At 40.7% G+C, this 11135-nt stretch overlaps 1 protein-coding gene across 2 annotated transcripts; it reads right to left on the bottom strand.

The window, feature by feature from the left end:
- Positions 1-576: 576 nt before the first annotated feature.
- cdkn1d (cyclin-dependent kinase inhibitor 1D) lies at positions 577-8718 on the bottom strand. Of its 2 annotated transcripts, none has more exons than XM_050036135.1 (3): positions 8564-8718; positions 4652-5133; positions 577-4002 (listed from the first exon to the last, which is right to left on the bottom strand). In XM_050036135.1, the coding sequence occupies exons 1-3, from the start codon at positions 8572-8574 to the stop codon at positions 3944-3946; spliced, it is 552 nt and encodes a 183-aa protein (XP_049892092.1). In that variant the 5' UTR covers positions 8575-8718; the 3' UTR covers positions 577-3943. The 2 variants fall into 2 exon arrangements, with proteins under 2 accessions (XP_049892092.1, XP_049892093.1); XM_050036136.1 differs by lacking the exon at positions 8564-8718 and adding an exon at positions 8068-8284.
- Between the last annotated feature and the right edge of the window lie 2417 nt (positions 8719-11135).

Genomic DNA, 11135 nt, shown 5'->3' with positions numbered 1-11135 from the left:
TCAGTGGCAAAAACAAGCACTTTTAGTGGGTTTTGTCGCTGCCGACTGCAGACCTTTTGCTCAATATTTGACCAATTTCGAAAAAATGTTGTCTCCATTAGTCACTTAGACAAAGAAAAAAGAGTCCAGGCTGAAAAATACTCATGTTTCCCTGTCAGCCACATCATTGTCAATGATTGACAGTATGTGCAGTTTTGCACACCAGGGGGTGCTGTTAATCAAGAAGACACTTTAAAGGGGAACTGCATCCATTTTCAAAATTCATACTAGTTATTTGCATGGTGTAAGACAGTCTAAAAATATATAAGTAAAGAGTGCGAAAACTAAAATTTTTGTCATAGGGTATAAAGTCTGGGAGCTGCTCCAGACTTTATACTTATACATGACAAGTGTGAGACTTCCTTCTCTGGTTTCTGGCTTTCATAGAGAGTAGCTCATGTTCACAAATATTGATTTAACTTATCTAGGCCATGGAAATAACATTTTAGGTCATTTGAGTCTTCCTCTTCTTCTCTTAGTACATCCATGCTCATAACACTTGAAAACACGAGTAGAAACAAATACTCCAGACCAATATTTTGTAGTTTGTATCAGTCTCATTCATTCATTTTATTATTTTGAGCACGCTATATGAAATCAACAACACGAAAGGCAACAGTGCACCAACAACCCAACAATATATTTTCTTTACAAACATCATCAAAAAGGATATGATTCTGATCCCATACAAATACACTTCTTACATGTTGCAAAGGTACGCACAACAGCATTTAAATTACCATGAAATTATTACAAATGGTGTACAAAGATTATCATACATTCATGCATATACAAAGTTTAACAACAACAACAAAAAAAAACGCTACACTTTGATATAGCTGCGAGAGCTGAGTAAGGAAAGCCAAGTTTGCTTGGGCACAGTGAGACACTAACAGATCTGTCTTGACTTTTATCATTTTAGTTTTCCTTGATTTACTTTTTCCACCCAACGGACTTGAGGAAGACTAACAAGGCTACAAAAAAAATCCTAATTAACAAATGTTAAAAACTGTTTAACAGCATGTCTGATCGGAGGAAAAAATAAATACATGTCAAGAAATGTCCTGATCCGTGCCTCGGTTTCTCAGTGAGTATTTGTATGGGTTTTTTTAAAAGATTACCATAAAAAAATAGTTCTCTTGTCAACAATGTTTAAAGTAGTGCAAAGATATAGTTTCAGAAATAACACAATTAGTTAGTTATACCAAAGGAAATAGGGACTTTATAATTATCTCCCTATATAACAAATGATACAAACTCAAAATAAGTTATTATAGACTTTAAAAGTTTTGAGAAGATAGGTGCACACACACAATGTCTCACACACACTCACACACACACGTAGATAAGTTGACAAAACAAACAAGTAATTCTGACTTATTTAAAACAATTTCAAATAGCCGTGTTTGCTGTTTTGAGATCTGTGAAGTATCGCCTTGTTGAGCCACGATAGAATTAACATGATTATGAACGACTGCTTTCATGCCGATTTCTCGCCGAGACTGAGGCGCTTGGTTCATGAAAGAGAGACTGAGAGGCTTTAAAGGGGGGCAGACAAAAGCGTGTCTGAATCACAGGCCACTTGTCTGGCTGGAGAGATCCTTTGATCCACGAGGGGTCTGGGACGTTTTCTCGCGAAGGTTCCCTTATTAAACTCTGTCCCTTTTTTCCTCGTCCTTCCCCCCACCGCTATCCCTCGGCTCTGTCTATTTCTGGGGGGAAGCTGTCTAAACCAAGTGAACAAAAGCTGCCTCAACCCCCCCCACCCCAGAGGGAGCGGAGTTTCCTCTGCTCGGAGCTGGGGCCCCGCTCTGACACACTGACTCTTTTACCTGATGTGAAACTCTACACGGAGCGCTGAACCTCGACAGCTTTTACCACAACAACATAAGAACCCACCCCCCTGGTTCTGTCTCTCCATCTCTCTTTCACCTGTAGATGCAAACAACCTGAGCTACGCTGGTTTTTATTTGTATGTTTACTGAATTACTTTATGAGGTAGTAAGAGTGGATTAATCCTATGGCTTTTTATCCATGTACAAATTAGAATGACTGTACGTAGGGAAAAGAGTAGGCACAGTTACCAGGGGCGGAGCCAGACGCCAACACTCTGGGCTCAGCATAAACTTAGGGCAGGGTCAGTAAATTTTTTTTTCCTATCATTTGTGGCAGCTTTATACATTTTTTTTTCAAGCCATTTGAGATAACAGAACGCCTAAAAAATGCCCGATGTTTGGGGAAAAATTTGGATTTAACAGCACTACCAATCTTGAACCCTGTTTTTGTGATGCTATGCTGGAGTAAGGTTCAGAAAATCAATGTCTAGCTGGGTTACATTAGAGTTTTAGCCCAGATTTGAGGCTTTTGGGTAAATTTTGGGGCTGGAGCCCCAGAAACACCCCCTTGATCTGCCCCTGTGAGTCACCAAAACTGTCAGTTGAGCAGTTGTGGTGTGTTTACACTACATATTTGAAGCGCTAGACGTGTTTGGGACTTTCTGTGACCCCGTGACTTATCACTCAAACAGCGAGCGACTTGTACAAAGGATGTGTTTCTAATTTAATGGCACCGCAATTTCTCTTTGGTTCAACTGCCTCAGCTGCCACAACTCGTAAAAAAAAAACCTCAAGATAAACACCAAACCAGCACATTCATACACAAACACAAACACATATGCATATGTACACAAACACTTATAGAACAGCACAGGAACAGAGAAAAAGTGAAGCAGCTCCGACTCTTCATATTAAAAAAAAAAAAATTAGCAAAAGTGGAACCAAAAGTTTGGATTCCTCCGAGCTGCGACACAGTGATAAAACACTACACTCTCTTCATGGAGGACAGAGGTGTATTGAACACCTACATGACGTCACATGAAGGCAAAGAGTGGGAAATGCTACATTACAAGCATAAAGCTGACAAAACATACAACTAAATAAGGTATGTTCTGGTCTGTTGCCAAAAAAATATATAGATTTTTACAGCCCCGTTATGCAAATAATACAAAGCAAAAAGGGAATATCATTTGTAGTTTGTATGTTTTTTGTTTAAATGGCTGATATTTTTAAGTTGCAACGGTGGACTGAAGGTGAGCCATAATGACTTTATGTCTCAGGCAGAATTTGGGGGCGATGGCACAGGTTTCCACAAACACCTTGTATTACCTCGTTTTACACATTGCATTGCTTTTCAAATTTTTTTTTTTTGTTTTTGTTTTTGACGATGACCTAGCATCGTGAATAATAAATAAATAGTCACATAGGAATTTAAGTCACTGTTGTACAGGTCAGCCGCATTACCTCATCACTGAGCCTCCACCGTTGACCTTTGCCCTGGAGCTAATCACTGTTGCACTGCCAATTTTTGAGCAGCACGAGGTTTTGACCTCCGGCTTGACTCATGTTATCGGGGCCCTGGGGTGAGACTAAAGGCTAAGTGTGTTGCGAGGCCAGGAATAGTAACTCATCTAATCAAAACCTCTTATGACTTTTAGCAAGAGGGAGAAAAAAGGTAGAGGTCAAATACTATCCGAGGCCCGTTCATAGGCAAATTGACCTCTTACAACTAGAGCCTGTTTTCTGTTGAGAGTGCATTCAACATCATTTCACAGTATAGTCAAAAGCTGAGGAAAACAGTATGTAGAATAACAATATCATATATATAATTATCAACAAAAACCGTTCCTAAAGTCTGAGCTTGATTAGCTAGGAAAATGGTAGCTTCCTTGTGCTGAACATTTAAGGTATATGGTGTCAGAGGAGTTTTTAAGCCCATGCTAAATGAGCTTGCGGACAGTCCGTTACAAATTGCTACATATATACATATGATATGACACATATCTATATGAGGTGAGGTGTAGAGGGGTGTCGACCACAAAGTGATCGTCGCTGGGTCTAGTGCTGCTCTACTGTCGAGAGGATGCTTTGTAATGCAGAAGCTTCCTCTTCTTCACCTTGAAGAAATCTGTAGGGTGAAAGAAGACGATGCAAAGTCAAGAAAAATACTAACATTCTCATAACTAAAATCTGTCCTAATTTTCCTTTATTATTTTATTGAACAGTCTCACGATTTGGGTCAAGAAAATAAAACAGTGTTAAAGGAAAAGTTTGACCAGTTGCGTATGTCGCTTAATTTTGCTACTCTTCAGTTTACTGCTCTGTGCAAAATCCAGGTCTGCTGTGAGCTAACGTTAGCTAGCAGTGCCAAGCATTTGGTGATTACTGCTAGTAATGCCATCATGATCCAATAGCACAACTGTGGAACATTGCGCCCAGCCTACCGTCACCCTCCAAGTCGCCCCGATAAGAAAGTGGCTCAATTTTGAGCCGCATAACCCCTTTAGCATTGTTAAGTACATTGTCACTGTTAGCACTGCTAGCACAGTTAGCAGTGTCAGCTAGCTAACAATGCTAAAGGGGATTGGTGGCTCGAAATGAAGCCGCTTACTCACCAGGCGACGTGGAAAGTGGTACCATTTTCCGCAGCAATTACTAGCGGAAATCGCCAAATGAGTTCCACCGCTAGCTAGGTCGTACACATTAGTTGCCAGTAAATTGGTGTTGGGCTATTGAAAGCAAAATTCCATCCCTAATTTGATATTTGGTGGACTGACCTGTGATGGCAGCCTGTCTGCGTTTTCCTTGCCACTGGATCCGGTAGCACCCCCTTGTGGTCACCTCTAGGTACTCATCCCCAGACCCGGACGAGCTGCTGGACCCTGGGGAACTCTCCCCTGACGAGGACAACGTTCGCCTCTTGGTCACCGGACGCGTCACTGGCCTGACCGTGCAGCTGCGGTAAAACGCCGGCACATCCTGGTACCTGAGCTCCTCCCACTCGATGTTGGAGCCCTCTCCCGGCATTTCACTCTGGAAATCGAAGTTCCAGCGCTTCTTGGCCACTTCCACGTTCATGCAGAGCAGCCGCTCGAAGTCCTTCTGCAGCTGCTGGTGGTCCACTGGCCCAAAGAGGTTCCTCCGCACCGGTCCCACCTTCAATTTCAAGGCCTCAATGCCCCCCAGGCATGGGAGCTCTGGGTTAGATGCTGCAGCTGGTCCTGCTGATGATGTTGATGGACGGGCCATCGCCATGTCCCTGTCGGAGAACAAAAAAAAAGTGTTAGAGGCTGAGTGTTAGGCCTGCAGAATTTCACTGAGGTGTGATCTGGTTTTTTACTGGCACAGATTACTCACAAACATACAAGCTATTAAATGCCCACACCCCCCTCACACCAGCAGTATCTGCCCTCTTGGGCGCCTTTGTGTTTTATGTGATCAAATGCACGTGTGCACTAACCCGCTGAGTAATTACTGCAGCAACAGGTAACTGAACTAACACCAAATAAATCTCCTACAAAATTCACTGCCCTGCCATGTCAAAATGAACCTGATGCTCCACCTGCTCTGGTGTCTGCCAGTCAAAGGTCGACAGTGAAGGTCAACAGGTCACATATAGAGAAAGGGCCAGTGCAAGCTGCTTGTGAGGATTTTTTTACACATACCATATCTGCTACCTGCGACTTCTCATTAGAGCAACACTGCTGAATTCTACATTTGACTTCTACAATAACATTCAACCATTCATCGCCAACTTTATTGCATCACAACCTGCACTATCTCTACATAGAGTGAGATATAGTTTTACATGTAGGTGGATGATAACCACATCCCTGCTGAGTCTGTACTCTCTGTGCCTCAGGGCTTTATCAGCTGAGTTTCAGCAGTAAAAAAAAAAAAGAAAAAAGAAAAAAGATGATATGTGCTTTCTGGGATGGGCAGTAGCTACTATAGAGATATATGGTTCTCTGCTGATATAATACTACACTATATAAGGTCTAACATATGGCTTTTGCTTATCTTAAAAGCACCCTCTACCATCAAAAAAATAAAAATAAATCAATAATAATCTTTATGGGGGTCAAAAAACATTTGAGCCTTAAAACAAAGGTAACACAGTCTATTGCCTCTAAATGAGCCTTTATTAATATGTTTTACCACAAGGTGGTGACTCTGCCATGTTTTACTACAATTATATGATACTTAAACTTTGCAGCGTCAACGGTGACAAATCCGTCCAGGCACTATTATGTTCTCCATTTTTCTTCAAAAACTTTTTTGTTTGTGGATTTGGAATTAGGGCTAGTCACCACTGCTAAGGATCTGCAAAATTTTAAAGGGAAAAGGCACCAGGCCATAGACTTACGACAGACATTTAAGTTGACGAAATGTTTTAAACTTTATTTTTTTCTCCGTGTATCGGCTACATGTTTTTACGATTGGAGAATTCAAGAAATCAAAATTAAAATGTTAAAAAATAACACTTATTCATTTCCGTCTATTTTTTGTTATACCCACAAAACTGGAGAGAGGCTGAAGAACTGAAGGCTGCCTATCCCTCTTGAATGTTCCAAATTGGTACAGATTTCTGAACTAAACTAAACTATTTCTCACTAACAAATGCCCCTGCTGGTTTTGCCCATCATTTCCACATCATATATGTTTTTTCCTCTCACAGATCTTACCCCCCCCCCAAAGAAAGCCTAGATTACAAGCTGAGCAAAGTAGGCCACAGACCCTCAGGGTCCCCCAAAGGCAAATTCAACCGGTTTTTGGTAAAAGGCTTAATGCATATTTGTGAGGTGATATGCATCATTAACAGACAATGTTAACCCCATTAATGAGGGCCCCAAACTAGCTCCTATATTTTATCTTTTGATTTTGCCTTTGATCCTCTTTGCTCTTGAATGTGAGGGCCTGCGCCAAAACAACCTTCCAGTTAATATTGTGCTTAAATGGTGCATATACCTCAACACATTTGCATGTCATCACATGATAACAAAGTGGCTTGTGGACAAGGGGTGTGGGAAGCTGAAAAGGGGCCCCATAGTGGGTTAATCCAGCCCTGCCCAAACTTCTACTTTACAAAGAGATAGCACAAAAACACCAGTACTTCTACACAAAATATTGCCACATTCTGGCATTAGTTTAAACACAGAAAGAAGAAGTGTGTAAAGTTACCATCAAGCCATTAGATCAGGTATTTTAGGCCAAGATCAGCTTGAAGACAGAAGTGAGATGCCGGCCCCAGAGGGGGCTGAGGGGGGAGACACAGGGTTGCGCAAGTGTTGACACGTACTGAATATATGGCTAGAAAAAGAGCACTTTCACCTCCTAAATAGCCTGTAATTTAACCATGTCTGTCTGCTTGTATAATCTGTTAAAAACCATGTGTAGGAAACCACAGCAGGCGACAAAATCAAACATTTTCCTAAGTGCGTACCACTCTAATCACAACCAATCATAAGATTCAACCCGCACAATTTCACTTTCCTCCTTTATGTTTCCTTCAGAGCTGGATTAATAGCAAAAGACTTGATGGAACAACACAAAACCAAAACCATAATTGCTTTCTTTCACCAACAGGGCTGCTCTCTGCGAGTGAAAGTTGTTTGCGTCGAAAATGAAGTGGGCGCGGTATGCAGATCAAATTACTGAGGTCGGTGTCACCGCTTGAAGGAAAACACCGAAAAAACCTTCAATATCTCCCAAAAACTTCTTTATAGTAACGCAAAAGTTAAAAATGCACCTACTGTATCTGCAACCAACGCAAAATAACGTGCAAAAGTCAATAAAACAACAGCAGAAAGTTCACTTAAAGGCTTTGTGAAGTTTGGTGTGGACTTGGTGACGCAGTTAGATTCACTGCGGATGTAGGTCAATGAGATGCGACGCACAAACAAGCCGCATCTTGTCAGTCATATTGAACACACAACAGACACATAATACTATTTCAAATATTACGAATAACAATAAAGGAGTATTAATTAACATTTACACAGGAGCTGGCACTTTAAAATGCGTTTTAACGACTGGCAAAGCGACGAAAATGTACTAAAACTGCGTCACCTTCAGCTAACATCTATCCTGCGCAGTGTAAAATTAACCTAAACAAACCAAATAGTCGAAATTCACGGATAAATATTAAAGTTTAAAAAGAAATAGACAAGAAACAATATAAAACCCCTCTTACCATCAACGTCAATACCACAAAGTATTCAAAAGTTGAAAAGTTTCGCGAGTGTTTGGTCCTCAAACTCCGCACAGTTCATCCACTCAGAGGAATGAAAGGTGTCCCTGACAGCACCGTGGAAACAAACAGTGTCACGTTGAGAGGTTTTAGGAGCCACTGCCCACGGGGAGGGTCGGTCCTGCGTGTCCCCTTATCTGAGACTTGTTTATGGACTCTAAAGACAGCGGGGACGTCCTCCTAATAGAGGACTCGGTCACGTGGCCCCCATCAAAACATGCTTTGTTGGAGCGCAGCCAGGAGGTAAACAGAGGTACTCTAAATTCTTACAGTAAATGAACGCAACACAAACTGCAGTTGCTTTGCAGCAGGAATGCGCAGAAAAACTTCCAAAATGCATTAAATAAAAAAGTATCGTAACTGCATTAAATGCTATTTTGTTGTAAAAAAAAAAAATAGTATGTAAAAGTGTTAATAATGTTCATAAATGTGTTCTTACCCTGTAAACATGATGCAAAAGTCCCCAAATTCAGTCTTTGCGCTCCTGTTCCCAACCTGTTGCTCCTGCGTCCTGTGTCCCTCTAACGCCCCTCTGCTCCACTTCTCCTTCCAGCGCGGCAAGAAGTAGGTCAAATATCTTGGCAATGGCGGCCATTTCCTCGTCCTCCACAAATGTGACACACATTCTCGTGTTGTGCTTGCATCACGTTTTGTTTTGGCACCCTGCCCTCCTCCTCCAGTCACGTTGAACTGCAACGTGACAGTGGGACACACCGCTCCATTTTCACCTCTTTTCCCGCAACTTTACCACCACATCCACATTTGGATGTATGGTGAGGCGTGTGAGGTGGAAAGAAACACTCAGATGCCACGATCACGTGCGTTTGGTTATTAATGGAAGAGGTGAAGAGGGAACAGTGATATCCTCTCTGAACAACTGAGAAAAAGTTTATGACTTTTGACCTCTTAACTGACTTATGCCTTGTTATGATAAACCACAATCAAATTAAGCAATATGGGAAATCAAATTAGCTTTTACTAGTCAGAGAAAAAGACTAATCTGATTTTGAAACCGAATTTGATTTTCTCTTTTTTAACTGTAACAGCACAGCTCTGACAATTTGGCCATATACTGAAAAATCTATCACCACACATGACTTAACTTATGTTTCATGTTTAATGTACCATCCTGTTCTGAAGCCACCAGGCCAAATCCACCAATAAAACCACTAGTCTGATGTTCAGCTTAAAGTAATAGAGCTGGAACAATTAATGAAACCACAGAGATTTAATAGGCCACATTTAAGATAATCTGCCAAAATGCCAAACATTCCCCAGTCCCAGCCTCTCAAATATGACAATTTGTTGGGTTTTCTGTAATAATAAGCTGAATATGTTCTGATTTTGGACTTAGTCGGACACAGTCAGGGAGTCTGCAGATCCTTAAAATGTCTTAAATTCAATCTCATAAAGATAAGGCCTTAAAAGTCATGAAATAGTCTTAAATTTGAATTTGTGAGGTCTTAATTGCCACAGATATTTCATGCTTTAATTTCTTTTAATTTCTTTTTATCAAAAATGAGTCAAGCTCCTCTATGTGAACGTCCACATTTCTAACGTTACAGATCTTCAAACCTACCTCTGAACCCAATTCTCAGGGTGTCTACAGGTATTTAAATAGTTTTAAAATGTCATAAATCAAGTTTTAAAGAGTCTTAAATTGTCTTAAATTAGAGTCGATGGGTCTTAAATATTTTCGGTCACATTACCATGAAAATTTCTCCAGCCTGACAGACCCAGTGGCTGTTTACAATCATTGGACAGACTGAAGAATTACAATAATAAATAGCATTTATGACCATTTTCTTTTACGTTAAACACGTTTAACTCACTCAACTGATGTAATTTTCCTTGCTGTTCTTTTTGAACTGACGGTGTGTTTACTTGGAAAGAGTACTTACACATGTGTGTCACACACACAAACACACACATACACATATAGATATATATAATTTGCATTTCCATTGCAGGTTTGCTCCTAAACTTCATATAAGATGGTATTAAAAAGGTCTTAAAAGTCTTAAATTTAACTTGGTTATATCTGTAGACACCCTGGTACTGTCTTTTTACTTCATACTTCAACTTGTGCTTACCTGTTAACAAACTGTAGATCAACCTCACTCACTCTAATATTCCTAAATAAAACCTACCCCTGTACAGGACTACATATATACCTCCTTGTGGTTTCTCAGAGCTTGTGAGAGGCCTTTTTCATTGATTTATCAGCAATTAATCAGTTAAAAAAAAAAAAGAAATCATCAGATACATTTATAAGAATTACATTAAATGTCATTTCCCCATGCTTAAAAAGCAGATTATCACCATGAGTGTTAAAGTTCACTCCTTACTTTCTTACATAACATCTTCATTTCATTCAGACTCTTTTGCAATATCTTTATTTCCAAATCTTGAATGACTGCTCATTGACTGCTTCTTACATCATGTTTGCTCACCGCAACAATTACTACGACTATTACGACACCTGTCTTTCTTTCCCTGTCTTTTGTAATTGAGAGGCAAATTCTCCTCTTTCTTATTGCTACACAGGTTCTCTGTTACAAGCGTCACATGGGCAGTGGCCTTATTGTTGCATAGCTTCCCACTGACACAGTGTACAAGTCATTTGAGAGGCCTGCTGGCCAACGCCCCTCACTCAGAAGGGTTGTTCTAGGTTGTGCACGCACTCATTTGCTATTTTTACACATTAGTTAACGTCTGCCTGAGAGTAAAGTTTTCCCGCTCAGACACTGCTAATACAGACAGTGTTCTTCTAGAAGTGGTTTATGAGATGCACTGTGTTAATAAAGTCAGAGCAGGTAGCAGCGATCGTGGAGAGGTCGTTGTTGTGCGACCTGTGTGACAGTGGCTGACAGAGCCTAGAGGTGATCACGTCACCACTGTGGAATGTTTAGGTTAGAAAAAGCTTATGTGAAGGGGCTTATCAAAAGGTCAAGGCTGTTCAGCACATGGCTCAAAGCAAACAAAACAAGTTCCCCGAATGCAAGTGTGTT

Source organism: Epinephelus moara, chromosome 23 (assembly GCF_006386435.1).
Source record: "Epinephelus moara isolate mb chromosome 23, YSFRI_EMoa_1.0, whole genome shotgun sequence".
In the NCBI taxonomy this organism is placed as follows: Eukaryota; Metazoa; Chordata; class Actinopteri; order Perciformes; family Serranidae; genus Epinephelus; species Epinephelus moara.
This window is presented reverse-complemented; position numbering and strand designations above follow the sequence as displayed.